The sequence below is a fragment of the Betta splendens genome, chromosome 4, assembly GCF_900634795.4.
Source record: "Betta splendens chromosome 4, fBetSpl5.4, whole genome shotgun sequence".
Taxonomy (NCBI): Eukaryota; Metazoa; Chordata; class Actinopteri; order Anabantiformes; family Osphronemidae; genus Betta; species Betta splendens.
Window position 1 is genome coordinate 8,296,632 of NC_040884.2, and position 26,893 is coordinate 8,323,524.

The 26,893-nt window shown below is 43.2% G+C and overlaps 2 protein-coding genes across 2 annotated transcripts; both read right to left on the reverse strand.

The window, feature by feature from the left end:
• Positions 1–1,125: 1,125 nt before the first annotated feature.
• On the reverse strand, positions 1,126–9,546 carry LOC114854421 (vitellogenin-2-like). The gene is made up of 34 exons (XM_029148779.3): positions 9,441–9,546; positions 9,180–9,200; positions 8,917–9,068; positions 8,555–8,806; positions 8,320–8,481; positions 8,077–8,225; positions 7,851–8,001; positions 7,609–7,766; positions 7,358–7,523; positions 7,145–7,270; positions 6,849–7,070; positions 6,545–6,762; positions 6,357–6,454; positions 6,151–6,275; positions 5,909–6,010; positions 5,703–5,822; positions 5,443–5,629; positions 5,272–5,365; positions 5,002–5,187; positions 4,771–4,912; positions 4,467–4,674; positions 3,822–4,384; positions 3,701–3,745; positions 3,534–3,596; positions 3,256–3,462; positions 3,031–3,173; positions 2,806–2,944; positions 2,595–2,724; positions 2,326–2,509; positions 2,123–2,217; positions 1,942–2,036; positions 1,686–1,851; positions 1,439–1,600; positions 1,126–1,347 (listed from the first exon to the last, which is right to left on the reverse strand). Exons 1-34 carry the CDS (start codon positions 9,529–9,531, stop codon positions 1,235–1,237), a joined length of 5,235 nt encoding a protein of 1,744 aa, XP_029004612.1. The 5' UTR covers positions 9,532–9,546; the 3' UTR covers positions 1,126–1,234.
• Positions 9,547–13,782: 4,236 nt separating this feature from the next.
• On the reverse strand, positions 13,783–22,170 carry LOC114854423 (vitellogenin-like). Its single transcript, XM_029148782.3, has 34 exons — positions 22,059–22,170; positions 21,851–21,871; positions 21,593–21,744; positions 21,232–21,483; positions 20,997–21,158; positions 20,754–20,902; positions 20,528–20,678; positions 20,286–20,443; positions 20,038–20,203; positions 19,825–19,950; positions 19,521–19,742; positions 19,216–19,433; positions 19,020–19,117; positions 18,811–18,935; positions 18,562–18,663; positions 18,358–18,477; positions 18,098–18,284; positions 17,927–18,020; positions 17,657–17,842; positions 17,426–17,567; positions 17,122–17,329; positions 16,477–17,039; positions 16,356–16,400; positions 16,189–16,251; positions 15,911–16,117; positions 15,686–15,828; positions 15,461–15,599; positions 15,250–15,379; positions 14,981–15,164; positions 14,757–14,851; positions 14,576–14,670; positions 14,331–14,496; positions 14,084–14,245; positions 13,783–13,999 (listed from the first exon to the last, which is right to left on the reverse strand). The coding sequence occupies exons 1-34, from the start codon at positions 22,096–22,098 to the stop codon at positions 13,887–13,889; spliced, it is 5,184 nt and encodes a 1,727-aa protein (XP_029004615.1). The 5' UTR covers positions 22,099–22,170; the 3' UTR covers positions 13,783–13,886.
• Between the last annotated feature and the right edge of the window lie 4,723 nt (positions 22,171–26,893).

The window sequence follows — 26,893 nt, forward strand, 5'->3', positions numbered from 1 at the left end:
TTCTTACCATGGCTGGTTGGTGTAGTTGGTTAGAGTGGGATGCTGCTGATACCAAGATTGTAAGTCTGAATCTAGCTGCAAAACTATTTGTTTTGACCACAATTAGTATTCAGTGAAAAATACATTAATTTTCACAAAAATAGTGAAAAACTTTCGCTATTGAATTCGAATTTGATGCCTTTCAGGTGAGGAGGAAAAGTATTCAAAGATTGATTCAGTAAACCTGTCAGGGTGAGCACTCCGCACTTGGATCTTGGAAAGTAGTTCGAGTGAGCGCTCCTACCGCTTTCGTTAAATAGCACATCTTTGACGTGATTTCCCCGTTTGTAAGCTAGCTTCAGCAGTAAGACGGAAAAACTGTAGCAGCTCATGTTAAAAATCTTGTAATATAACGCATGAAAAAAAACACCTTTTATGTACTCTTCATTTTTTTATTCTGTTCGCTGGCTGTGAGCAGCACATACCATAGTGCACTAATGCGAGGACAGTACACAAAATGTCGGCTATGAAAGCAGCGCTAATATTACACTGTAAAGGCAGCTCCGTGAGTAAATAAACCTTTCTATAAACAAATTCCTATTTATTTGTTAGCACTTCTCTCTCGCTCTGTGTTAAACCTTTGTCTTAGTTTCTGATGGCCCTATTAATACTTCATTGACAGCAAGGATAACTCAGCAGGGAGTCTGGGATGCAGCTCGACAGAGCCATGATGTACATGGGTGGAGGGTAATGTAATTTGACCGGAGAGGCAGAAAAAAATGGAGGTTACTGTGATTTAAATTTGATATTTGATATATTCACAGATTACAGCTAGTAATATTATTAATAAACTTGGTCACTGTGGGCCCCCAAAGTTCATGGGCCTTAGAATCCCCCCGTAGCGGCGCCCATTATTTAGAGTTTATGACTGTAAATTACATTAAATTTAACCTAGTTTGTTTCTGAAAGTGAGGGGTTTTTGGACTGTTTTCGTCTTTGGATGGTTGTTGGTTTAAGGAATTCTGTGTATGTATGTATGTTGTGTCGGTTTAAGGGATAATCGATTCCTTCAGCATTCAGAACAAGTTTGTTTTAACGCAGCTTTGTTAAATGCATCGTGTTTTTTGTAATGAATTTCAGACAACAGTTGCTTCAAATGCTTGTGTATTTTATTAAAGTTTACAGTTCACACAGAGTAATTAAGAATACTTGCATGAAACAGATAATGGAACATAACAACACTGAAGGCAGGGGATCAAGCACATTGAGCGGTGCAGCGACAGGCCACGTGAGCTTCTGCTGATTCTATCAAGTCAATGCTCTTCTCATAGATGTTGCTCAGACGCTCAGAGCGGCTCAAGTGGGAATCTGCAACAGTAGACAGAGTAAAATTAGCCATTAGCCTCAGTACACAAGCAGCGTAATTCAGTTTTGTAGAGTGGCTGTGGCTCAGACGTACCAGCAGGCACGCAGTGGAAGCCGACGTTGACTCTGGAGGTCCTCACTGACATGCATCCAGGCAGACAGCGCAGGACGGGCTCAACAGAGTAGCATTTGGACTCCTGGCCATGGAGGGTCACCTGTTTCTCCAGCTTCACAGATTCAAGCTTCATAAAACATTCTGGGAAAGTTTAAAAATTAGGCTTTTAATCTTAGCACAATAAGATTCTGATAGAAGATGATCTAAATAGGGCTGTGAGGGTTACCAGAGTTGTCACGGCAGCTCTTTCCGGGGAGAACCCAGGAATGAGAGTAGCTGACTCCGTTCGTGCTCAGGCGTTTGCTGGGTGTGCGGTACTCCTCCATGGTTTCACCGTCGGCCTTTCCACAAAGGCCACAGGTCTTTTCTTTCATCCAGTCGGCAACTTTAACCTGTGTAAAGTCAGAGAATCTGTTGGTAACGAAGACTGCGGGCGCCAGCATGTAGTTAAATGTTAGAAGGTTAAAGTCACTCATGATTACCTTCAGAGAATTCAAATCCAAGTAGACCTCCTGAAGACCATGTCTTGGAGCATGCAGAGCAATACCCTCACCGCTCCTTCTGATCTGGATTTTGCCTAATATGAACAAAAATATTTTGTGTGTTTTTTTTAGTGAAGAAATTCTATCATGGTGGGTAAACATCTGCTGAAAATATACAAACCTGAGGGATGTTGATATGGGAGGTTGGAAACAGGGATTTGTACTCCATTGACTCTCACCATGATCTTGTTGTCTCTTGGATACAGGTCAACGTCGCTGTTGCAAAAATGTAGAACTATTAGAGTTGCTGTCAAGGTTGTTAGGTGTAATACTTCGTCTTTTGTACAATTCCCACAACTTAGACATGAATGCTGTTGAGCTTACAGGTTTGCAATCTTCACATTGATCTGGTTAAGTTCCTGTGCATGATCCCTCTTCAGCAGAACCAGGAATTTGAGCTCTGGGGTGCAATCCTGAGCCAAAATCTGGTAGCAAGAGTGAGGCATGTCGTTCTTGAATTTCCTGTTGTTAAAAGTCCTCACCTTGTCGTTGAGCACGGAGCACTCAGCTGGATTGAAATCAATGTGAAAGTCAATATCCTCACAGTTCACTGTAATCAGCTATGACGATTTGCATTGTTTTTATATTTTCACCTGCATTAGCCTTAGTAAACAAATGGACGAGCTTCTCAGCCCAGTTTTCCTCGTATGGAGCCAACTCCTGAGCAGTGTTTCCCAAAGGGAGAGCGACGGGGAGATTCAATCCAAGCTTGTACACGGTGCGCTGCAACATTACATCAATTAAAGACAGCCCGAGTGGTAGAGATTTCATTTGTGTGAATAATAACGAGCAATGAAATTATACCCTTGGTGTTTTCAGCACAAGGTCCAGTTTTGCAGCATCAACAACAGCAGCAGTCAGTCTGATCTGATTACGAGCATTCTTGATCTTTGCCAGGGATGCACCGGTGTTGTCGGCCAAAAGGGCAATGTACTTGTAAATCCTAAAACCAAACGGAGGTTAAGGTTATCTTATATTCATAATGCAAAGAAGGTCAACATTTGAATAACTGTATATATAAGAAGTTACATCTTAGCGTAGTGCTTCATCTTCTTTGGAAGTTTGTCCCATGTCATTTTCAGACGGAATGCAGGTTCTGCACCCACTGATCCAGTTTCAGCTGTGATCTCTGTTGAGTACTGCTTGCATTCAGCACCCCAGGCAATCCTGGCCTAAGAAAAGGGACATCAGAGTTAAACCCCTGCCATCTAATACTGATGTGAAGTTTTGTGCCACCAAGGTCTAATTCTTCACCATCAGCTTGTGGTAGCTCAGCATGGCTGCATCGGCACAGATTCTCCACTTGTCGGCCTCAGCCAGCCTTGCAACAATGAGCTGCATTCTTGCGGTGGCTTGGTCGTAGTAAGCTGCAATCTGGTATCCCTGGACCTTGTGGTCAGCTCTCACAACACGGATGATGATGGCCGCAGCAGGAGCGACAGTGTTGGCAAGGTACTTGGCCTGAAAGCACACATGTAATGAATAACGAATGACGGGTCAGACACTGTGGTAAAGCTCCAGGTCGTACTCACTTTGTTGATCATGTTTTCGAAGCTGAAGGCGCTGCTCTTGCTGGCACCGGCTGCGGATCCATGCTGCAGACAGAAACACATGCTTTTAGTCTGTATTCAAATACATGGTCTGTTTTGGTTGATGTAGCTGTGACTGTACTTGTTAAAACACAACAGCTGAGGTTTACCTGGTGGATGTGGCCCTTGGTAAAGGTCATGTCATACCCTTCATTCTGCAACAAAAAGTTTCTAGTTTAAAGCCTGTACATGAATTTAAGTGACACCTACTTTAATGAATCTGAGTCTCACCCTGATTGCGGCACTGGCAGAGCTGGACGAGCTGGACCTGGAGGTGCGTCGGCTGGCACGGGCAGAGGAGCTCCTGCTCGACCTGCTGGAGGAGCTGCTGGAGGAGTTGCTGGAGGAGCTGCTAGAAGAAGAGCTAGAGGAGCTGCTGGAAGAAGAGCTGGAGGAGCGCTGTGACTTCCTTGCCTTGCTGTTGGGAGCAGCAGCAGCGACTATCCTGCTCTTGCGGCGAGCAGAGGAGGAGGAAGATCCAGATGATGAGGAAGATGAAGAACTGGAGCTGCTGGAGCTAGAGCTGCTGGAGCTAGAGCTGCTAGAGCTGGAGCTGCTGGAGCTGGAGCTGCTAGACCTGCTGGACCTGCTGGACCTGCTGGAGCTGCTGGAGCTTTGTAGATTGGTGCTGTTCTTCAGGCCGGGAACCAGGATCTTCTTGAGTTTCATCAGGACGGTCTTGTCCTCAAGGAGCTCATCTTCGGCACTGATGTTGATGATTCTGACGATCTTTTCTGCTGCTTTGTCTCCGACTTGAATCTCAACTTCAATCTTCTCAATGACTGGTCCAGAAACTGAAATTAGACAATTTAATTTTTTAGAAACCTTCTATACATTTGATCTCATCGCTGACTTTATTGGACACATTTGGCTTGCCTGGAGCAATCTCAACTGCAACGGTGTGCTTTCCGATTATGTAGTAGAGTGGGCAGTCTCTGATGAAGGCGGCGTTGTAAGACTCAATCTCGGCACAAGCCTTGATTCCAAAGGTATCGAATGCGGCACACTTTTTCTTCGCATACGCCTTGGATCTCACTCTGTTGATGATGTTCCTTGGAAGGTCATCAGGGACGACTTCAGATGACTGTATTAATATAGCACAGATCACTACATGATTATGAACTACATAACATAATCTTTAAGTCAGGCTCAGAAAAGGACGTCAGTAGCTCAGACCCACCAAGGCACCAGCCGCAGCCTCAGCTGCTGCCATTCTAGAAGCAAAAGATGCCCTGGACACCTGAAATTCAGCTGGAATCATTGGTGTGACTTTGGCAGCATCAAGCTCTTCCACATTTCTCGCAACAGCAAAGGTCTCAAAACTGTTGGTCAAAGGAATGCAATGGATTAAGAAAAGAAGCTCTAGACCGGATGATAGATACTGTAGCACACGATAGCGATGGGTACGTACGCTACAGATGCAATCTTATCGACGCCCTGGACGGGGAAGAACTGGAACTTGAAGCTGCCCTTCATCACATCGAGCCTGGCTTCTATTTTTGCAGGGATGATAGTTTTAACTCTGGCTCTTGCGACAACAGCAGCTTGGATGAAAGCGGTATTCACACCCATAACAGCATATGTGTGCATAGACACGCTGCAAAGGAGAGAAGACAAACATGGGTGAGATATCTGAATTAAAGGTTTGGATCATTATAGTAAAGTTAGTAAATGAGTTTACCTTGGAGAAATTGCAGCCCTCAGGTTAATGTCAGCCTTCAGAAGCTGGGCAGGATGGAAGTTACCAGCCAAAGGTGGCGTCACTGTGGCCTTGGCTGTTTAAAAAAACAGATTCTTAGTATCACTGAGAATGTTTCTTTTCAGTCACTTAAGCTAAACATGTGTCAATTACCTTCAAAGGTTGCTGCAGCCACTGCTGCAGTGTAAAAGCTCAGCTCCATGGGCAGACCGACAACAGTGGGGAAGACACGACGGGTCTCAGCTACCAGCATGGGTTTAGCAAAATTCAATTTGAAACCAGCCAGCAGAGCATCCAGAGCCTGTTTGCCATAAGCATGAACTGCAGGTCCGGTGAACAGCTGAGAACATAAGAGAGTTTACAGGACACATTCTTTGGCTTGGAACATTTTTACTGTGGAGAACAGGCTGTACCTCAATAATCTGATCCAGAATGGCTTTGTCGATGTTAGCAAAGGCAACTTCCTGCCCAAAGAGCTTCACATATGCGGAGGCCATGGGTTGGCTTGTTGGATGAGCCCTCCACTCGTAAATCTGCAGAGGACGGTCAATTTCACACTATTACTCTACATCTATACGCAGTATAAAGGGGCAGTATGAGAATGAGCCAGAGAACTTACAGCCTTCATGACTTGTTTCATCTTGGTGATCCTGTCAGCATCTTCAGCAGCGGCTGGGATTTTCAGGAGGGCTTCCTGGATCCCATCAGTTCTCAGTCCAAACTGAAACAAGGACAGTTCCACATGATGGGTCAGTACCGTTAGATTTCTCTGGACTCCATTTGGGAGCCATATTATAAAGGAATGAAGTCATCAAAGGACTCTGATCTTTTAAGTTTGGTAAATCTAGGAAATAATCACACCTCAGCAACGTCAGCGCGAGCTGCAGCGAAATAGGCGCTAGCTTTGGCGACTATGGTTCGTGGCATCAAGGATGCACCGTTGTTGACAAAGAAGGCAGAGGCAGCTGCACCCGTCAGCCAGTAGTCTGCAGGGAGATGACGACAGTGATCAGAACATATGATTTATTTGCAATTGCTGATAGTAAGATTTTACAGTAATCTCATACGGTTGTAGGTGCTAATATGGAAAGCGCCACTGAAGCCAGCGGTCTGTCTTGCAAATTTGGCTCCTAAGATCCTCAAAGCGACGTTGCAGGCTGCAGCACTGAGAATGAAACCATGTTATATATTGTTTTCTTTTCTAGCTAATACAGAGGACAATGTTTAATTTAATTTGAATTCTGCAAGTTCTTACACAGAAGCAAAGTCAGGGGCAGTGTTCCTGGTCATGGCCTTTATGGTGGAGTAGACGAAGCTTGCAACCTGCATATTAGGTTCTTTCTTGACAGCTTCAGCAACAGTGGCCAGTAGACCCATGGGCAGCTTAGTCTCAAACATCACGGCAGCAGCGGCAACTCGGACCTCTGGGTGGAGAGTCCTGTCCATGAAGGCCTGAACAGCTATTTCCTGGATCTGATTCACACAAAGTGCCATATAAGGATCAGCATCAATTCTACCGACTTCTACTAGTGGACGAAATTAAAAAACAGTAGTCTCACCATCTTGGGCTCTCTCTTTGCAATGTTCCTCAGTGCCAGAACAGCTTCAAGCTGAATCTTGACTGGCAAGTTGGCTGCGGCAGCGCTGCCGAAGCTAGGCAGGAGCTTGATGATGGTCTTGATGCTAGCAGGGTGTCCAGCGTTACCCAGAGCTTTCAGTGCAAGAGTAACCTCCTTAAACTCAGACTTAGAAACAGCCTGGATGGCGAGGTCATGGATGGGCTGTTGGAGAATATAAGTGTTAATGCCTGGAGTTTCATAAGTAAAATCAGTGTTTTAAAATACATTTTCCAAACCTTGACAAGATCGTCTGGGCAAGCTGGGTCCTCTGCACAGTTTTTAGCCACCAGGGTGCCGTAACCCAGCAGGGCAATCTCGCGTAGGAATGGGTTTGCTTGGAACTTGCTGTTCATAGCCAGCGTCTGAGGAATGGTGAAAATCAAGCGGTGAATGTGAGCCTGTGTTCAAACACAGTCCAAATCAAACAACAAAAGTTAATGTGGACTAACCTCAGCAATCTTAATGGCTTCCATGTCGGCAGTCACCATGTGCACACCTGCCACCAGAGCCTGAGCAGCTTCAGCAGCGGTCATCTCACCAGCTATGAACTTGGCCTTGATGAATTTCAAAGCAGCACTGGTACCAATGGCTGGGACGGCGTTCAGGATCCAGTGTCTATGGGTACAGAGACATGCTTTATCGTAACCTTATTCATGATTTTTTAGACCTTGGTTTTTCTCTCCAGTGTGCGTGCTCATACCTGTGGTCGGGTCTAGCTCTGAACTGAGACCAGAGAGCTTCAATGTTTTCGTATTTGGCTGCACGCAGCAGCTGGATGAGCTCGATGAACTTCAGAGGGGCATCTTCATGGGCCTTGGCCACATTGTTGGCTACCAAATGGTTCAGGATCTCAATGGCCTGGCAGGAAGCAGAAGGTGTTATGTGTCATCCTCAGTTCTTACTTGTAGGATTCATCAAATATCCCTCAGCGAAGGAACTTACCTGAGCCTCAACATTTCTAATCTTCAAAAGCTGGACAGGTGTCTGGAGGAGCTCAGTGCTAAACTTGTACTCGAGGGACCCACGGTGGACATATTCAGTAGCAGCAGGCTGCAGAGGGGCATTCTGGATCTCCACAAATTTCAAGAACTGCCTGTTTATTAATATTAATATCAGTTAATCTACAGAGGGACACTTCATGCTGTTGATCGCACATGTAATCACATACTTGGCCTCCATCTGGGCAGCGCCTTTCACGGTGTTGAAAGGTGAGAACTGAATAATCTCTGTAGCAGATGCTTCCAAGATCATAGCACCTGTGCCCTCTGGCTTCATGACGTATTTGAAGGCAGCGGCTCCCTGCATGACCTTTTCTGTCTGCAGAAATAACCACACCCACTCTGTGTTACTTCACCACATCTATGAGTAAACTGCAAAAAAGGACCAGTGGTGTCATGACAGTTGCGCTTACAGCGTGGCACTCAGGACACTCCTCAGTGTAACCCAGTCCGATGTCTTTGAATACTCGGTCCTGGCAGTGACCCATGTCCTTGGTCTTGGCCAGATAGATACGGTCGGCTTTGACGTCCTGGCTGATGACGTAGTGGGTTTTGCACACACCCTGGGCTCCGTGCTAGTTCACAAACGCCCAGATTCAGTTCACATATCGCAGCACATTGTTGGCAGAAAATGGAAAGGGCTCATACCTCCTGCAGCTCGTAGACATTTTGGGTTTTCTTGATGGTGAGTTGAAAGATGTTGAAGACTGCCTTGTAGATATTGAGCACAGTCTCAGAGACACCAGCGGGTGCAAACACTTTACCCACATCTCCGTTATTATACTCAAACTTGATGGGTGTCAAGAGCTGAGCGGACAGGGCTGAGGTGAGCTTAGAGGCTGGGGTGAAAGAGTCTTTGGGCCAGATGCCGCTGTACTCAAAGAGCTCAGGGTCTAAAAGCTGCAAGAAAAAAAACAACTGTTTTAATGAAATGGGAAGTTAAATGAACGAAACTGTCTCAGATGCTCCTTCCTTTTTTGTGTCCCATTTACTACATGGTCCAGATTTACCTTGGCAACGAAGGTGTTGGCAGCCACCGCACTGACTAAGACTTTGCTTCGAACCTTGACTCCGGCTCGAGCCAGACCCTCTTCAGGCAGGCCGCCCATGAGTTCTGCTTCATATTTGAACACATAGGTCTTTCCAGTAGCAAACTCAGGGGCTGCAATAGCATTGAAATACAATGAGTAGTGGACATTTCAGAGATGTACAGTAATTCAACATTTTAATTATGGTAACTATGGAGGATAATTTCAGAGTGTTCAAATCTTACCTAGGTTGACCTGGTTTCCCGCTAGATATGAGAAAAAAAAAAGTTAGTTTAAGCTTTGTAGAACAGCAAAATAACAGTTCTCTTTTTTAACATCATGGTTAAATAAAATATGATTAGGACTCATTATAAGTTATAGTTGTATAAATACTTATAGTATATAGCTTATAGTATATAACTTATAGTTATATACTATAAGTTATAAGAAAGAATTAAGTCAAGTTTTTTTTTACTCTAAGAATGAATTTGCAAAGGCTCACTCACCCACAAGGGCCACAGTCAGAGCTAGCACAAGCACCCTCATGGCTGGTGGATGTGACTGACTACCACCCAGAGGCCTCCTTTTAAAGCCCATTTTTGCTGATGATGCTTTAGTCTAAAATGTATCATTAACTAAGTGTCAGTGTTCATTGTCATTTGTGTTACTGTGCCCTGACCATTTAGATTAAATAAACAAGCCCATAAAATGTCACCGACGTAACAAGCTGTTTGAAGCCAACTGTCGACACAGGCAGCACTGTGTCCTTCATATGATGCAACAAGCAAAGTTAACAAATGTTCTTACAAATGCTCAAAGTTGCTCAAAGTTACTGATATAATTGTTGCTTCATTTACATGTATAAAACAATAAAGATAGTTGTTGTTCAGTTTCATCATATATTAAAACATATTTGGTGACATAATACAGTTCATTGCTAATCTTTGAAATTGTAGCGACGTCAACAAAAGTAAAGTTAATTGAAATATTAATATTTGAAGTCATAATTTAAACAAGAGTAGGGATTAGTGTAAGGAGTTTGCAGTTAGCAAAAATTATAATAATTTGGATTAGGATTTTTTTAATTGGAGTTTCTAGTTATATATACTCTTGGGTCACATTACATTATGGTAATTGGCTTAAATATTTATAACTATCTATGACAATTGTTTATAGGTTGGTAAGTGAAACACTTAATTATGATTATTATTAATTCATAATTTAATTAATGAATAATTAATACATTTAAGGAGCACCACCTTGTTACCATTGAGACCAATAACCAATTTAGAATACAGTCTCAGTTGTATTTATATTACATTGATAAACTGAAGGGTGAACTTGTACCATAGCCTAACTCAAATTACCAGCTCTGCAAAACCATATAGAAGTAATCATGACCAATTAAGTTATGATCACTTTATTAAACAAATAATATTACCTCCAATGTCACCATACCATTTGTAAATCAGCAAATCATAACTTATTATAATATAATGTGTTTGTCTGTCTATGTGTGTGCTTGTTACCTGAGATTACTGTGTGAGAGATGGCATCAGCAGCATAGAGACTTTGTTTGCCTGAGATCTTTGAATGGAACGCACGTGTTTGGAAGCACTCGCAGGTCTCATGCTTGACCGGCCACTATGAGATTAGATTTCAGGGTGTCATGGCCCTGCTGCAACCTCTCCTTGCCTATCCAGGGCTGCTCCAGCTACTTTTTCCACACAGCGAGTGTTGTAGCCACTTTTTATAGCTTTTTTTCATAATCTGCAGTGTGTGTGCCAAAAACAATGTGAGGTTCAGAGGGCAAAACCGCAGCTTGCAGCAACTGTCCAACTTTTGAATGCATGAAGGGTTATATCAGTAGTATAGTCACATTATCGTGATCATCATACACTTAGCGTGATCACAACAGGAAAAGAACATTTCCTTTTGAGTAGATGGGTGATCAGGCTTTCCTGCCTTGTTCCAGGCTGTCTTAAGGGGTGACAAACCTCCAGGTCCTTGCGGATGGAAGAGAGAACAGGGGCAGAGCCAAGTCCAAGAAAGCGAGGCTTACATGCAGGCCACAGTGGGCATTTTGTTTAGACAGCTCATCTATACACCTTATGCTGGTTAGTTAGGGACTACTTATGACAATCAGCCTCCGCGCTGCTAGAGGCGCACCTGGGTTTTAGTGTGGGTCTTGTCCTGAGTTCACTTCCTGTCTAATTAGTTGACCCACCTGTTTTGTTTGTATTTAAGGCATGTCCTTGTGTTGAGACATTGTTGGTGTGTACGCGCGCATAGTTTGAAAGCTACACCAATTCTACCGGTTAAAGAGAGGAGAGTTTAAGAAGTGGAGTTCCTTTGGTTTCATTTGATGTTCTGTCTCCTGAAGGTCTGTAAGTGTCTTGCGTTTATGTATCATGTTTAGGATCTTGCCCGTGGTACGAAGCGTGTTTAGTTAGCCTGTTGGATAGTGCTGTGGATTTGTTCTTAGTTGTCTTGAGTTAATGTTTTGTGTTCATGTTTAGGTTTTGCCCATAGTGTATGGAGCATTCTAGTGTCCTTAGTAGACTGTTACCTGCACTGCAGTGATCTTTAGTTTCCTTCCTTTGTGTTTGAACTAAATCCTGCTGTGCAGTGAGTTTTTGTTGTATTTAAATAAACCTTTACTGTTAAATGTAAACTCTGTGTTGGGCCATGCATTTGGGGTCTTTTCTCTCCTGTTTTCCCTGCGACCAGGTCTGCCGGTTGCGGCCAGGTGTCTGTGTGAAGGGTTACCGAGGGTTTTATCAGCGCGACGAGGTCGCAGCTGTGTGCTGGATGCACGTTGGCTGCAGTGCCAACTCCTCCGCTCAGTGTGAGCGAGTTCTCCTCCCGGCTCCGTGAGAGCCGTAGCTTTCCCCGCTGGGAGCGGGTGCTGTCATTGTTCCTCTCCACCGCATCTCCTCTCCTGCCTCAGGGTTCCATCAAGCCCCGGCAGTTCGGAACCGACGGGGCGAGTTCGTAACATGCATGTGCATCCCCCATTTTTGTTATGAATGATGGGGTATTAGCCTTTACTTTGGAACAAGACACTAAAATGGTCCATATGCTCCTTAATGTGTTCCTTAAGGTCCTCAATGTACCTGTTGTCTCCTGATGTCAATGTTCATTGGCAGTCCATGGATTACAAACATGGACTGCATTGTGCCTTTTTCACCAACTAAAATGCCAACTAAATCGACACCAAGAAGGAAAAGAGCGCAAGCTCTGCTTCCACCAGAGAAAACAGAGGAGATAGCTGAAGAGGCAGAGGTAGAATAGGAGTATATTTCTGAGGAACGAGTAAAGTTGATGTTTGAACAACAGGAACAGATGTACAGTACACCGCGCTGTTGAAACAACAGGAAAATGTCAAAGGCCTTGTGCAACTTATCATGGTGTCAAATAAAAGACTTGACCAAAGAAGTGTTGGAATTAAAAACAAGGCTGCAGTTTACCCAGCGAGATGTGGATGAAATCAAAGCAGTCATGGGAGAACAGAAAGAACATAGTAAGGAAATGAGGGCTGATGTTTACAATACTTGTGAGAGTCTGTTAACCATAACAGATTAAACAGAGTATTTGGAATGAGTTAAGGAGACAGCTGGAGAAAGCTGGACGAAAGCGAAGCGTAAGGTGAAGGAAATACTAAGGAATAATATGCTAATTCAACATGAATAAGATAAGAATAAATTAAGTGGGGACATAAAAAATAGTAATAGAATGAATGTGCTTAAACATAAATATAAATGCATGTGTCAATCAAGATATAGCCAAGATTCATAGGCAGTGATTTAATAATTAGATAGAACAGGAGTTGTGTATGAATATTAACAATCTGTAATAATTCTTTACCATTAAACTTTTTGATGTGTGTCAATAATACTCTACTGTACTGTATGTATAGATTGTGACTAGTGAAACAGAAGAAAGGGAGAGACTGAAACGTTTTCTAATTGGTTGAAACATTGAATTTAAAATTCATACATTAAACAGTGTCATTAAACATAAACAAAACATTGAATTGGACGACGGTTTGCTAAGGGTTGACTCGCAGAAAGATACGAGAGACCTGGGCCCTAGAGCTTAGCAGTTGCTTCTAAGCTAATACACTCACAACAATTACACCAACAGCATTACGCCAACCTACCCACTATAGTGACAGGTAGCAAATTGAGGCTAAGCTGACACTGAGCTGACGAAGCACATAGCTTTTCAACACATGGCAGCTAAACCTTAGCTAACGGTGAAGCTAACAACTAAGCTAATAGCGGGCTAACAGTAGTGGTACAGTGGCATATGATACAGCAACAACTAGTGTCAACAAAGGGCAACACACATAGCTATGCACTCTTGTATTATTATATACTATTCACAAGCAAAAGGTTCTTTGGGCATGCATTGCATTCATACTTGTCCTCTTTTGTGATCATCAGTAATTTCCCTTGGTAAACTTTTTTTATCTTTGTTATCGTTTTCTCATAGTTAACGTTTTGAACTTCTGGCATAAGAACAACTACGCGCGTTCTTGGAGAAAATACCTTTTTGTAGTTAACTTTTTAGTTCCAATTAAAATCTTTAAAACTATGTATCTCAGAGTTAGGGACTTTAAATTAAATTAGTTTGTTTCTGGAACTGAAGAGTTTTTGGACAGTTTTGGGTTCCTTGTTGATTTAGAGAATTTCTGTGTACTGCATGTATGTAAATACATATGCCTTACTTTTTTTTCATGTTAATAATCAGTTTGAAGGATAAATCGTTCAGCATTCAGAACCAAACAGTTTTGGTTAAATGCACCGTGTTATTTGTAATGAATTTCAATTAATGAACAGTTGCTTCAAATGCTTGTGTATTTTATTAAAGTTTACAGTTCACACAGAGTAATTAAGAATACTTGCATGAAACAGATAATGGAACACAACAACACTGAAGGCAGGGGATCAAGCACATTGAGCGGTGCAGCGACAGGCCACGTGAGCTTCTGCTGATTCTATCAAGTCAACGCTCTTCTCATAGATGTTGCTCAGACGCTCAGAGCGGTTCAAGCGGGAATCTGCAACAATGGATAGAGTAAAATTAGCCTCAGTACACAAGCAGCGTAATTCAGTTTTGTAGAGTGGCTGTGGCTCAGACGTACCAGCAGGCACGCAGTGGAAGCCGACGTTGACTCTGGAGGTCCTCACTGACATGCATCCAGGCAGACAGCGCAGGACGGGCTCAACAGAGTAGCATTTGGACTCCTGGCCATGGAGGGTCACCTGTTTCTCCAGCTTCACGGATTCAAGCTTCATAAAACATTCTGGGAAAGTTTAAAAATTAGGCTTTTAATCTTAGCACAATAAGATTCTGATAGAAGATGATCTAAATAGGGCTGTGAGGGTTACCAGAGTTGTCACGGCAGCTCTTTCCGGGGAGAACCCAGGAATGAGAGTAGCTGACTCCGTTCGTGCTCAGGCGTTTGCTGGGTGTGCGGTACTCCTCCATGGTTTCACCGTCGGCCTTTCCACAAAGGCCACAGGTCTTTTCTTTCATCCAGTCGGCAACTTTAACCTGTGTAAAGTCAGAGAATCTGTTGTTAACGAAGACTGCGGGCGCCAGCATGTAGTTGAATGTTAGAGGGTAAAGTCACCTTCAGAGAATTCAAATCCAAGTAGACCTCCTGAAGACCATGTCTTGGAGCATGCAGAGCAATACCCTCACCGCTCCTTCTGATCTGGATTTTGCCTAATATGAACAAAAATATTTTGTGTGTTTTTTTTAGTGAAGAAATTCTATCATGGTGGTTAAATATCTGCTGAAAATATACAAACCTGAGGGATGTTGATATGGGAGGTTGGAAACAGGGATTTGTACTCCATTGACTCTCACCATGATCTTGTTGTCTCTTGGATACAGGTCAACGTCGCTGTTGCAAAAATGTACAACTATTAGAGTTGCTGTCAAGGTTGTTAGGTGTAATGTCAAGGTTGTTAGGTGTAATACTTCGTCTTTTGTACAATTTCCACAACTTAGACATGAATGCTGTTGAGCTTACAGGTTTGCAATCTTCACATTGATCTGGTTAAGTTCCTGTGCATGATCCCTCTTCAGCAGAACCAGGAATTTGAGCTCTGGGGTGCAATCCTGAGCCAAAATCTGGTAGCAAGAGTGAGGCATGTCGTTCTTGAATTTCCTGTTGTTGAAAGTCCTCACCTTGTCGTTGAGCACGGAGCACTCAGCTGGATTGAAATCAATGTGAAAGTCAATATCCTCACAGTTCACCGTAATCAGCTATGACGATTTGCATTGTTTTTATATTTTCACCTGCATTAGCCTTAGTAAACAAATGGACGAGCTTCTCAGCCCAGTTTTCCTCGTATGGAGCCAACTCCTGAGCAGTGTTTCCCAAAGGGAGAGCGACGGGGAGATTCAATCCAAGCTTGTACACGGTGCGCTGCAACATTACATCAATTAAAGACAGCCCGAGTTGTAGAGATTTCATTTGTGTGAATAATAACGAGCAATGAAATTATACCCTTGGTGTTTTCAGCACAAGGTCCAGTTTTGCAGCATCAACAACAGCAGCAGTCAGTCTGATCTGATTACGAGCATTCTTGATCTTTGCCAGGGATGCACCGGTGTTGTCGGCCAAAAGGGCAATGTACTTGTAAATCCTAAAACCAAGCAGAGGTTAAGGTTATCTTATATTCATAATGCAAAGAAGGTCAACATTTGAATAACTGTATATATAAGAAGTTACATCTTAGCGTAGTGCTTCATCTTCTTTGGAAGTTTGTCCCATGTCATTTTCAGACGGAATGCAGGTTCTGCACCCACTGATCCAGTTTCAGCTGTGATCTCTGTTGAGTACTGCTTGCATTCAGCACCCCAGGCAATCCTGGCCTAAGAAAAGGGACATCAGAGTTAAACCCCTGCCATCTAATACTGATGTGAAGTTTTGTGCCACCAAGGTCTAATTCTTCACCATCAGCTTGTGGTAGCTCAGCATGGCTGCGTCGGCACAGATTCTCCACTTGTCGGCCTCAGCCAGCCTTGCAACAATGAGCTGCATTCTGGCAGTGGCTTGGTCGTAGTAAGCTGCAATCTGGTATCCCTGGACCTTGTGGTCAGCTCTCACAACACGGATGATGATGGCCGCAGCAGGAGCGACAGTGTTGGCAAGGTACTTGGCCTGAAAGCACACATGTAATGAATAACGAATGACGGGTCAGACACTGTGGTAAAGCTCCAGGTCGTACTCACTTGGTTGATCATGTTTTCGAAGCTGAAGGCACTGCTCTTGCTGGCACCGGCTGCGGATCCATGCTGCAGACAGAAACACATGCTTTTAGTCTGTATTCAAATACATGGTCTGTTTTGGTTGATGTAGCTGTGACTGTGCTTGTTAAAACACAACAGTTGAGGTTTACCTGGTGGATGTGGCCCTTGGTAAAGGTCATGTCATACCCTTCATTCTGCAACAAAAAGTGTCTAGTTTAAAGCCTGTACATGAATTTAAGTGACACCTACTTTAATGAATCTGAGTCTCACCCTGATTGCGGCGCTGGCAGAGCTGGACGAGCTGGACCTGGAGGTGCGTCGGCTGGCACGGGCAGAGGAGCTCCTGCTCGACCTGCTGGAGGAGCTGCTGGAGGAGTTGGCGGAGGAGCTGCTAGAAGAAGAGCTGGAGGAGCTGCTGGAGGAAGAGCTGGAGGAGCGCTGTGACTTCCTTGCCTTGCTGTTGGGAGCAGCAGCAGCAACTATCCTGCTCTTGCGGCGAGCAGAGGAGGAGGAAGATCCAGATGATGAGGAAGATGAAGAACTGGAGCTGCTGGAGCTAGAGCTGCTGGAGCTAGAGCTGGAGCTGCTGGAGCTGGAGCTGCTGGAGCTGCTGGACCTGCTGGACCTGCTGGACCTGCTGGAGCTGCTGGAGCTTTGTAGATTGGTGCTGTTCTTCAAGCCGGGAACCAGGATCTTCTTGAGTTTCATCAGGACGGTCTTGTCCTCAAGGAGCTCATCTTCGGCACTGATGTTGATGATTCTGACGATCTTTTCTGCTGCTTTGTCTCCGACTTGAATCTCAACTTCAATCTTCTCAATGACTGGTCCAGAAACTGAAATTAGACAATTTAATTTTTTAGAAACCTTCTATTCATTTGATCTCATCGCTGACTTTATTGGACACATTTGGCTTGCCTGGAGCAATCTCAACTGCAACGGTGTGCTTTCCGATTATGTAGTAGAGTGGGCAGTCTCTGATGAAGGCGGCGTTGTAAGACTCAATCTCGGCACAAGCCTTGATTCCAAAGGTATCGAATGCGGCACACTTTTTCTTCGCATACGCCTTGGATCTCACTCTGTTGATGATGTTCCTTGGAAGGTCATCAGGGACGACTTCAGATGACTGTAAAAACACAGCACAGATCACAAGTTGTTTATGAACTACATAACATAATCTTTAAGTCAGGCTCAGAAAAGGTCGTCAGTAGCTCAGACCCACCAAGGCACCAGCCGCAGCCTCAGCTGCTGCCATTCTAGAAGCAAAAGATGCCCTGGACACCTGAACATCAGCTGGAATCATTGGTGTGAATTTGGCAGCAGCAAGATCTTCCACATTTCTTGCAACAGCAAAGGTCTCAAAACTGTTGGTCAAAAGAATGCAATGGATTAAGAAAAGAAGCTCTAGACCAGATGATAGATACTGTAGCACACGATATCGATGGGTACGTACGCTACAGATGCAATCTTATCGACACCCTGGATGGGGAAGAACTGGAACTTGAAGCTGCCCTTCATCACATCGAGCCTGGCTTCTAATTTTGCAGGGATGATAGTTTTAACTCTGGCTCTTGCGACAACAGCAGCTTGGATGAAAGCGGTATTCACACCCATAACAGCATATGTGTGCATAGACACGCTGCAAAGGAGAGAAGACAAACATGGGTGAGATATCTGAATTAAAGGTTTGGATCATTATAGTAAAGTTAGTAAATGAGTTTACCTTGGAGAAATTGCAGCCCTCAGGTTAATGTCAGCCTTCAGAAGCTGGGCAGGATGGAAGTTACCAGCCAAAGGTGGCGTCACTGTGGCCTTGGCTGTTTAAAAAAACAGATTCTTAGTATCACTGAGAATGTTTCTTTTCAGTCACTTAAGCTAAACATGTGTCAATTACCTTCAAAGGTTGCTGCAGCCACTGCTGCAGTGTAAAAGCTCAGCTCCATGGGCAGACCGACAACAGTGGGGAAGATGCGACGAGTCTCAGCTACCAGCATGGGTTTAGCAAAATTGAATTTGAAACCAGCCAGCAGAGCATCCAGAGCCTGTTTGCCATAAGCATGAACTGCAGGTCCGGTGAACAGCTGAGAACATAAGAGAGTTTACAGGACACATTCTTTGGCTTGGAACATTTTTACTGTGGAGAACAGGCTGTACCTCAATAATCTGATCCAGAATGGCTTTGTCGATGTTAGCAAAGGCAACTTCCTGCCCAAAGAGCTTCACATATGCGGAGGCCATGGGTTGGCTTGTTGGATTAGCCCTCCACTCATGAATCTGTAGAAGACAGTCAATTCCACACTGTTACTCTACATATATGCAGTATAAAGGGGCAGTATCAGAATGAGCCAGAGAACTTACAGCATGGATGACTTGCTTCATCTTGGTGATTCTGTCAGCGTCTTCAGCAGCGGCTGGGATTTTCAGGAGGGCTTCCTGGATCCCATCAGTTCTCAGTCCAAACTGAAACAAGGACAATTCAAAGTGATGGGTCAGTACCATTAGATTTCTCTGGACTCCATTTGGGAGTTCATAGCCATAATATAAGGGAATGAAGTCATCATAAGACTTTGATCTTTTTAGTTTGGTAAATTTAGGAAATAATCACACCTCAGCAACGTCAGCGCGAGCTGCAGCGAAATAGGCGCTAGCTTTGGCGACTATGGCTCGTGGCATCAAGGATGCACCATTATTGACAAAGAAGGCAGAAGCAGCTGCACCCGTCAGCCAGTGGTCTGCAGGGAGATGACGACAGTGATCAGAACATATGATTTATCTGCAATTGCTGATTTTACATAGAGAATGTCTTAATCTCATACGGTTGTAGGTGCTAATATGGAAAGCGCCACTGAAGCCAGCGGTCTGTCTCGCAAATTTGGCTCCTAAGATCCTCAAAGCGACGTTGCAGGCTGCAGCACTGAGAATGAAACATAAAAATCATGTTATATATTGTTTTCTTTTCTAGCTAATACAGAGGACAATGTTTAATTTAATTTGAATTCTGCAAGTTCTTACACAGAAGCAAAGTCAGGGGCAGTGTTCCTGGTCATGGCCTTTATGGTGGAGTAGACAAAGCTTGCAACCTGCATATTAGTTTCTTTCTTGACAGCTTCAGCAACAGTGGCCAGTAGACCCATGGGCAGCTTAGTCTCAAACATCACGGCAGCAGCAGCAACTCGGACCTCTGGGTGGAGAGTCCTGTCCATGAAGGCCTGAACAGCTATTTCCTGGATCTGATTCACACAAAGTGCCATATAAGGATCAGCATCAATTCTACCGACTTCTACTAGTGGACGAAATTAAAAAAACAGTAGTCTCACCATCTTGGGCTCTCTCTTTGCAATGTTCCTCAGTGCCAGAACAGCTTCAAGCTGAATCTTGACTGGTAAGTTGGCGGCAGCAGCGCTGCCGAAGCTGGGCAGGAGCTTGATGATGGTCTTGATGCTAGCAGGGTGTCCAGCGTTACCCAGAGCTTTTAGTGCAAGAGCAACCTCCTTAAACTCAGACCTGGAAATGGCCTGGATGGCGAGGTCATGGATGGGCTGTTGGAGAATAATACAAGTGTTAATACCTCGAATTTCACTTGTAAAATCAGAGGTTTAGTATTATTTGTCCATACTGTACCTTGACAAGATCGGCTGGACAAGCTGGGTCCTCTGCACAGTTTTTAGCCACCAGGGTGCCGTAACCCAGCAGGGCAATCTCGCGTAGGAATGGGTTTGCTTGGAACTTGCTATTCATAGCCAGCGTCTGAGGAATGGTGAAAATCAAGAGGTGAATGTGAGCCTGTGTTCAAACACAGTCCAAATCAAACAACAAAAGTTAATGTGGACTAACCTCAGCAATCTTAATGGCTTCCATGTCGGCAGTCACCATGTGCACACCTGCCACCAGAGCCTGAGCAGCTTCAGCAGCGGTCATCTCACCAGCTATGAACTTGGCCTTGATGAATTTCAAAGCAGCACTGGTACCAATGGCTGGGACGGCGTTCAGGATCCAGTGTCTATGGGAACAGAGAGATACTTCGTATTGTTATTTGTGATTTTTTAGATCTTGGTTCTTCTCTCCAGTGTGCGTGCTCATACCTGTGGTCGGGTCTAGCTCTGAACTGAGACCAGAGAGCTTCAATGCTCTCATATCTGGTTGCACGCAGCAGCTGGATGAGCTCGATGAATTTCAGAGGGGCGTCTTCATGGGCCTTGGCCACATTGTTGGCTACCAAATGGTTCAGGATCTCAATGGCCTGGCAGGAAGCAGAAGGTGTTATGTGTCATCCTCAGTTCTTACTTGTAGGATTCATCAAATATCCCCCAGCGAAGGAACTTACCTGAGCCTCAACATTTCTAATCCTCAAAAGCTGGACAGGTGTCTGGAGGAGCTCGGTGCCAAACTCGTATTCGAGGGACCCACGGTGGATATATTCAGTAGCAGCAGGCTGCAGAGGTGCCTTCTGTATTTCCATGAATGTCAAGAACTGCCTGTTTATTAATAATAAGATTAGTTAATCTGAAGGAACACACTTCATGCTGTTGATCGCACATGTAATCACTTACTTGGCCTCCATCTGGGCAGCGCCTTTCACGGTGTTGAAAGGTGAGAACTGAATAATCTCTGTAGCAGATGCTTCCAAGATCATAGCACCTGTGCCCTCTGGCTTCATGACGTATTTGAAGGCAGCGGCTCCCTGCATGACCTTTTCTGTCTGCAGAAATAACCACACCCACTTTGTGTTACTTCACCACATCTATGAGTAAACTGCAAAAAAGGACCAGTGGTGTCATGACAGTTGCACTTACAGCGTGGCACTCAGGACACTCCTCAGTGTAAGCCAGTCCGATGTCTTTGAATACTCGGTCCTGGCAGTGGCTCATGTCCTTGGTCTTGGCCAGATAGATACGGTCGGCTTTGGCATCCTGGCTGATGACGTAGTGGGTTTTGCACACACCCTGGGCTCCGTGCTAGTTCACAAACGCCTAGATTCAGTTCACATATCGCAGCACATTGTTGGCAGAAAATGCAAAGGGCTCATACCTCCTGCAGCTCGTAGACATTTTGGGTTTTCTTGATGGTCAGTTGAAAGATGTTGAAGACTGCCTTGTAGATATTGAGCACAGTCTCAGAGACACCAGCGGGTGCAAACACTTTACCCACATCTCCGTTATTATACTCAAACTTGATGGGTGTCAAGAGCTGAGCGGACAGGGCTGAGGTGAGCTTAGAGGCTGGGGTGAAAGAGTCTTTGGGCCAGATGCCGCTGTACTCAAAGAGCTCAGGGTCTAAAAGCTGCAAGAAAAAAACAACTGTTTTAATGAAATGGGAACTTAAAGCAACGAAAATGTCTGAGATGCTCCTTTCTTCTTTGTGTCCCATTTACTACATGGTCCAGATTTACCTTGGCAACGAAGGTGTTGGCAGCCACCGCACTGACTAAGACTTTGCTTCGAACCTTGACTCCGGCTCGAGCCAGACCCTCTTCAGGCAGGCCGCCCATGAGTTCTGCTTCATATTTGAACACATAGGTCTTTCCAGTAGCAAACTCAGGGGCTGCAATAGCATTGAAATACAATGAGTAGTGGACATTTCAGAGATGAAATTTAACATTTTAATGATGGTAACTATACAGGATAACTTCAGAGTGTTACAATCTTACCTAAGTTGACCTGGTTGCCCACTAGATATAAGAGAATAAAATGTTAATTCAAGTTTTGTAAAGCAGCAAAACAACATTTTTCCTATTTTAACATCATGGGAAATTGAATTAGTTTTAATTTTACGTTTTAAAAGAATTTATTGAAGTTTTAAAGAAATAAGTCAAGTTTTAGTTAACTCTAAGTATGAATGTGCAAAGCCTTACTTACCCACAAGGGCCACAGTCAGAGCTAGCACAAGCACCCTCATGGCTGGTGGATGTGACTGACTACCACCCAGAGGCCTTCTTTTAAAGCCCTTTTCGCTGATGATGCATCCGTCCAAACTTTATCATTAACTAAGTATCAGTGTTCATTGCCATTGGTGTTACTGTGCCCTGACCATTTAGATTAAATAAACAAGCCCGTGTAAAATGTCACCAACGTAACGAGCTCTTTGAAGCCAACTGTTGACACAGGCAGCACTGCGTGTCCTTCATATAATGCAGCAAGCAATGTTAGGAAATGTCATTACAAATGCTCAAAGTTATTGTTATTATTCATGTGTCATTTACAAGTATAAAACAATAAAATAATTAATTAAATAAATTATTTAAATTAATTAATTAATTTAAATAAATTAATTAATAAATAGTTTGATTGCATCATATATTAAAACATTTTTGGTGACATAATTTAAATAAAGCTTAGCTTAGCTTAAAGTATAGCAACATCAACAAACAAACTCCTGATTGGAGATTATCTTTAAAATTTAGGTTTGCAAATTATACTTATTGGTTTAAATATGTATAACTACCTATGACAATTGTTTATAGTTTGGTAAGTGATGTGTTCCTTAAAGGAATACTTCACCAATTTTCAATGGGGGTTAACCAAAAACATAATTATTTCTACGCAGAGAAGTTATGATTTATTTCCCTGCATAAAGTGGCCAGGGCAGTTGAAGATGGTTTGTAACACGTCATTCTAAATTTCCCTGGCGACTTTCCATGGGCTCACAGACTACAACTAGCGCTTCCTTGTTTTCTCTGTACATGTGCCAGCAACGGTCAGGCTGACTGTGGCGGAGCCAGCCTGCTGGAGCGCAACTGCTCAGTCCACCATTGTTTTTCCTTGCATAGGCATGAAGTTGCTGATTCTCCTGCTGACAGGGGAACGTGTGTGTTATGGACTATTCGTTTTGTGCTGCATGTAAACAAAGCAGCAGTCGACTTTGTGGCCTTCTAGTGATAAATCAAACATTTCATGGACTTGATGCCAAGTACTCTGACATCTCCTGAGAAAATCTCACAACTCCCTGCCTCGTGCGCCTGCCTCTCCTATAGAGCATGGTGACATCAAATCAGATGCTGTCATGGAGATTATGCAATCCTTTAGAGGTTAATTCTTTTTGTGTAAGAATGAAGAACAGTGAATGCTTCAAAGGTAGGTGCTGCCAGGTCAGAATATGGGACTTCTTGTCTTAAATCTTGACACAATAAAGACTAACAATCCCAAATGGCAGGCTTGATTGTTTGATCTTCCAGATCAGCTTTACTTTTTCACAAGTCGTTGCATGAGGGATGTAAAGCAAGAAACTCACACCTTCCCGCATGTAGTCGACTATGGTGCACTAATGGTAATTGTGGGAAATTACAACGATGTATGTTCTGTTCTGACAAGAGGTGTTATGGGAAAAATTGTCTCTTCCTTATTTCTATGCAGTTATAATATGATTTATGACTTATGTTATGCAATTAATATCTTATGTTTTGTCTTACTGTATGCATTTGACATTTCACCTAGATTGTTCAATGGTTCTCTCTGCCTTATAGACTCTCAACTATAGCTCCCAAACCCAAGGTCGGGGAGTTGTGTCTCTGTCTGTTGAGACTTGGTGCTCCTTTCTCACAGATAGTTGGACGTCAGCGATTCAGGTGTGAGAATGTAAATATCTTCACACACACTACAACAGGGAGTAGATGGTGCATGTAATTTGATTGGGTTACAAAGACATTCCACCCTAGTCGGACAGAGAAGCTAAAAGGCAGAAGCAACTTGAGGATCGTGGGCTCTTTGCATCACACCTTCGTGGTGTGTGCACTGATCTCCCAGCTGGATTTTGGTTTGTTGATGTGCACGATCAACATCCATGCTTTTTATTTGCTTTCCCCATTATTTTTATTTTCTTTATTATTTCAATAAATCGCACAAAAGGACAACTCTCTCATCTGCTTCTTTATGGAAAATTTCCACCACAGAAATCCTTTGCAACGACACAACATTCAGTCTGCCCTCGTCTTTACAGTAAAACCTGTGAAATGTCCACCACAAAAGGACAACTCTCTCATCTGCTTCTTTATGGTAAATTTCCACCACAATGTTCTGTTCTGACAAGAGGCTAAATTTGCCTCTGTCACTCGGAATCTGAGGGTGGGATTCTCTCCCCAGAGTGGGGCCTTTCCCATCCTCAGTGCATGAAGGGGAGTTATTCAAGTTTGCTCTGGATGCTTTCTTGTGCACTGGAGCACCAGTGTCCCTGTACTCAGCCACTGTAGTGGTCTGAAACCTGTTGCCATTGACCTGCTCCCTGGTTCCACAGCCATAAACTGCTCAGTCTTCCTCTTTCAGAATTAGCTGGAGAGAGACGGCCCTCAAAAGGAGGTGGCTTCAAGATCTCTAGACTTTGGACAGGTGCTGCTCAGTCTTTTTCGGAAATAGCCTACTCTGACCTGACTTGGTCAGCTTTAATCTCCTTGGACTGGCCAACATGTTTACCTGATCAGTGGCCTTTTCCCAACCTCTTGATGGGCCACTAGCAGATTAGAGTGTCATGGTTCTATTGAAACCTCTCCTTGTCTGTCCAGGGACGTCCAGCTACTTTTTCACAGAGACTCTTCTGCTCGAGGTGGGAAATGGGGTGGGAAATAAAATTGCATCAGATTCATCATTTTGGTTAAAGTTGAAATTTCAACAGTACATAATATAGATTCAGTGTTGATAATGATCAACATTTAATCAAGATTGATACTCCAACATTTTCAACAATGGGCATTTAGTTAACAGAACTTGGGTTAAACCTTGTACTTTAGTACAAACCACTTCAAGGTAAGGTTCTGAATGTCCTCTATGTAAGATTATGACTGATGGCCTTTTGGCACTGATGTACTAGAAGAAATGTGTTGATATTAACTAGGTCAGGGGTGGGCAAACTTGGTCCTCGAGGGACGCTGTCCTGCTTGTTTTACAACTCTCCCTGCCCAAGTTACCGCCAATTACCTCAATCGGATGTGTTCAGTCAATTAGCAGTTGAAAAAGCTAACTGACACACCTGATGAAAGTGATCAGCAGGCAGAGTTTGAAAACGGTCTGCGACTTTTGAGACATACAGTAAGTTTGCTACATTTTTCTCGCAGGGCAGTTTGACTTACACACTTAGTTTAATGAAAGATAATGAATTATTATTTTACAAGCTTGACTTTGTTGCTGTCTTTCTAGCATTAGCTTTTGCTTTTTGATAATTAGAGCACTTATCTTATTTTGCTTATCAGTATGCTAAACAGATGTTACCCACATGAAGAATACTAAGGTAAATGCATGCATATGAGTAATTGCAAATACTGTGTTGAATACATATAGAAGATCAGCACATTAAAGGTGTTTATTGTTTTTTGCCTTTACTCTAGGAGAATCACCAGCAGACAGTTGCTTCTCCAATACTTCTCTTTATTCCGCTGAAGAACTGCTTTCAAAGACACAAGAACTATGTACTTTTGGTAAATTTGTCATTTGTCACAGAAACCTGAAGGACCCATGTGATTTCTGCCTATGGTTTGTGTGCTTTACAAAATACAACCATTTTTGTCCCTACTTAATTACCAATACTGCCCAAGTAAATTGAGATAAATGTGACTTTCCTCAAACTAAAGAAGCTTCCAGGATGTGGTAAAACTTTTTTATTTTGAAGAAAGAATTCCAGGTGCAGACATTTCACAATCTGTATTATGCTAATATGCTAAATAAAATATTCATGTGTTTTATCAATGTTTTGCTAAAGCGTGTTTTATACAAAACTGCAATGGCTTTTCTAGTAAAAGTTGCATAGGGCCCTGCTGTACAGGACTAGTCGGGTATTTTTTTCAACATTTATTTAACGATAAATCAATGTGTTTCTATTTTCTGACATTAAAACCACATTATTTCAGGGTGCAAACGTGATGAAAATTCAACGATGATATGCAACGTTGATTCAATGATTATTTGGTTAAGGTAAAAACATTGATTCATTGTTCATTCATTGTTATGTTTGTTATGCTGGAATGCTTTGATCTGGGTTTGTTATTCGGGTTAGCGAGTTTAGCTCCTATTACCACACATGCTAAATTAGCAGGGGTTGTTAATTGGCGAAACATTAAGCCTACACACCTTGGTTTCAGGGAAGGCATGGCACAATTTACTTTTAATCTCTGGGGCAGTTAATCTTAGTTCTAACACAAGTGGTATTGCTAAGCAGTTGCTTCTAAGCTAATACACTCAACAATTACACCAACAGCATCACACCAACCTACACACTACAGTGACATGTAGCAGTTTGAGACTAAGCTGACATTAAGCTGACAAAGCACACAGCTTGTCAACTAGCTAGCTAGCTAACCTTTAACTAACGGTGAAGTTAACAACTAAGCTAATAGCAGGCTAACACTAGTGGTAAAGCAGCCTATGCTACAGCAACACATAGCACCTTACCTTTAGCTACTGCTAAGCTTACAGATAGATTAATAGCTAGTCAAACAGTGTTAGTAATTATTTAGTGATGATTTAGCTTATGCTAAAGCTATGTTTGTAGAAGCTTAAAGCTAAGTAAAACATAGCTTCTAAACACACAACAACTAGTCAGCAACTAGTTTCAACAAACAGCACACACACAGCTATGCACTCCTATAATTAGTACGACCACGTCGTCACATAGTGGAACTATGGAATTATTCTTATTATTTAGATTCACAAATTATGGTAATTGGGTTAAATATGTAAGTATCTTTATTAGAAAAATTCTAGGATAGAAA

What these genes read in the sequence shown, in the direction of transcription:
- LOC114854421 (XM_029148779.3), bottom strand. Translation starts at nt 9,531, where the DNA reads ATGGGCTTTAAAAGGAGGCCTCTGGGTGGTAGTCAGTCACATCCACCA. An exon ending in ATGTCTACGAGCTGCAGGAG is followed by an intron (nt 8,482 to 8,554) that starts GTATGAGCCCTT and finishes TTTGTGAACTAG; the next exon opens with CACGGAGCCCAGGGTGTGTG. An exon ending in CAAAGAGAGAGCCCAAGATG is followed by an intron (nt 6,763 to 6,848) that starts GTGAGACTACTG and finishes TGTGTGAATCAG; the next exon opens with ATCCAGGAAATAGCTGTTCA.
- LOC114854423 (XM_029148782.3), bottom strand. Translation starts at nt 22,098, where the DNA reads ATGAGGGTGCTTGTGCTAGCTCTGACTGTGGCCCTTGTGG. An exon ending in AGTGTCCTGAGTGCCACGCT is followed by an intron (nt 20,903 to 20,996) that starts GTAAGTGCAACT and finishes TTATTTCTGCAG; the next exon opens with ACAGAAAAGGTCATGCAGGG. An exon ending in GATAAGATTGCATCTGTAGC is followed by an intron (nt 17,568 to 17,656) that starts GTACGTACCCAT and finishes TTTGACCAACAG; the next exon opens with TTTTGAGACCTTTGCTGTTG.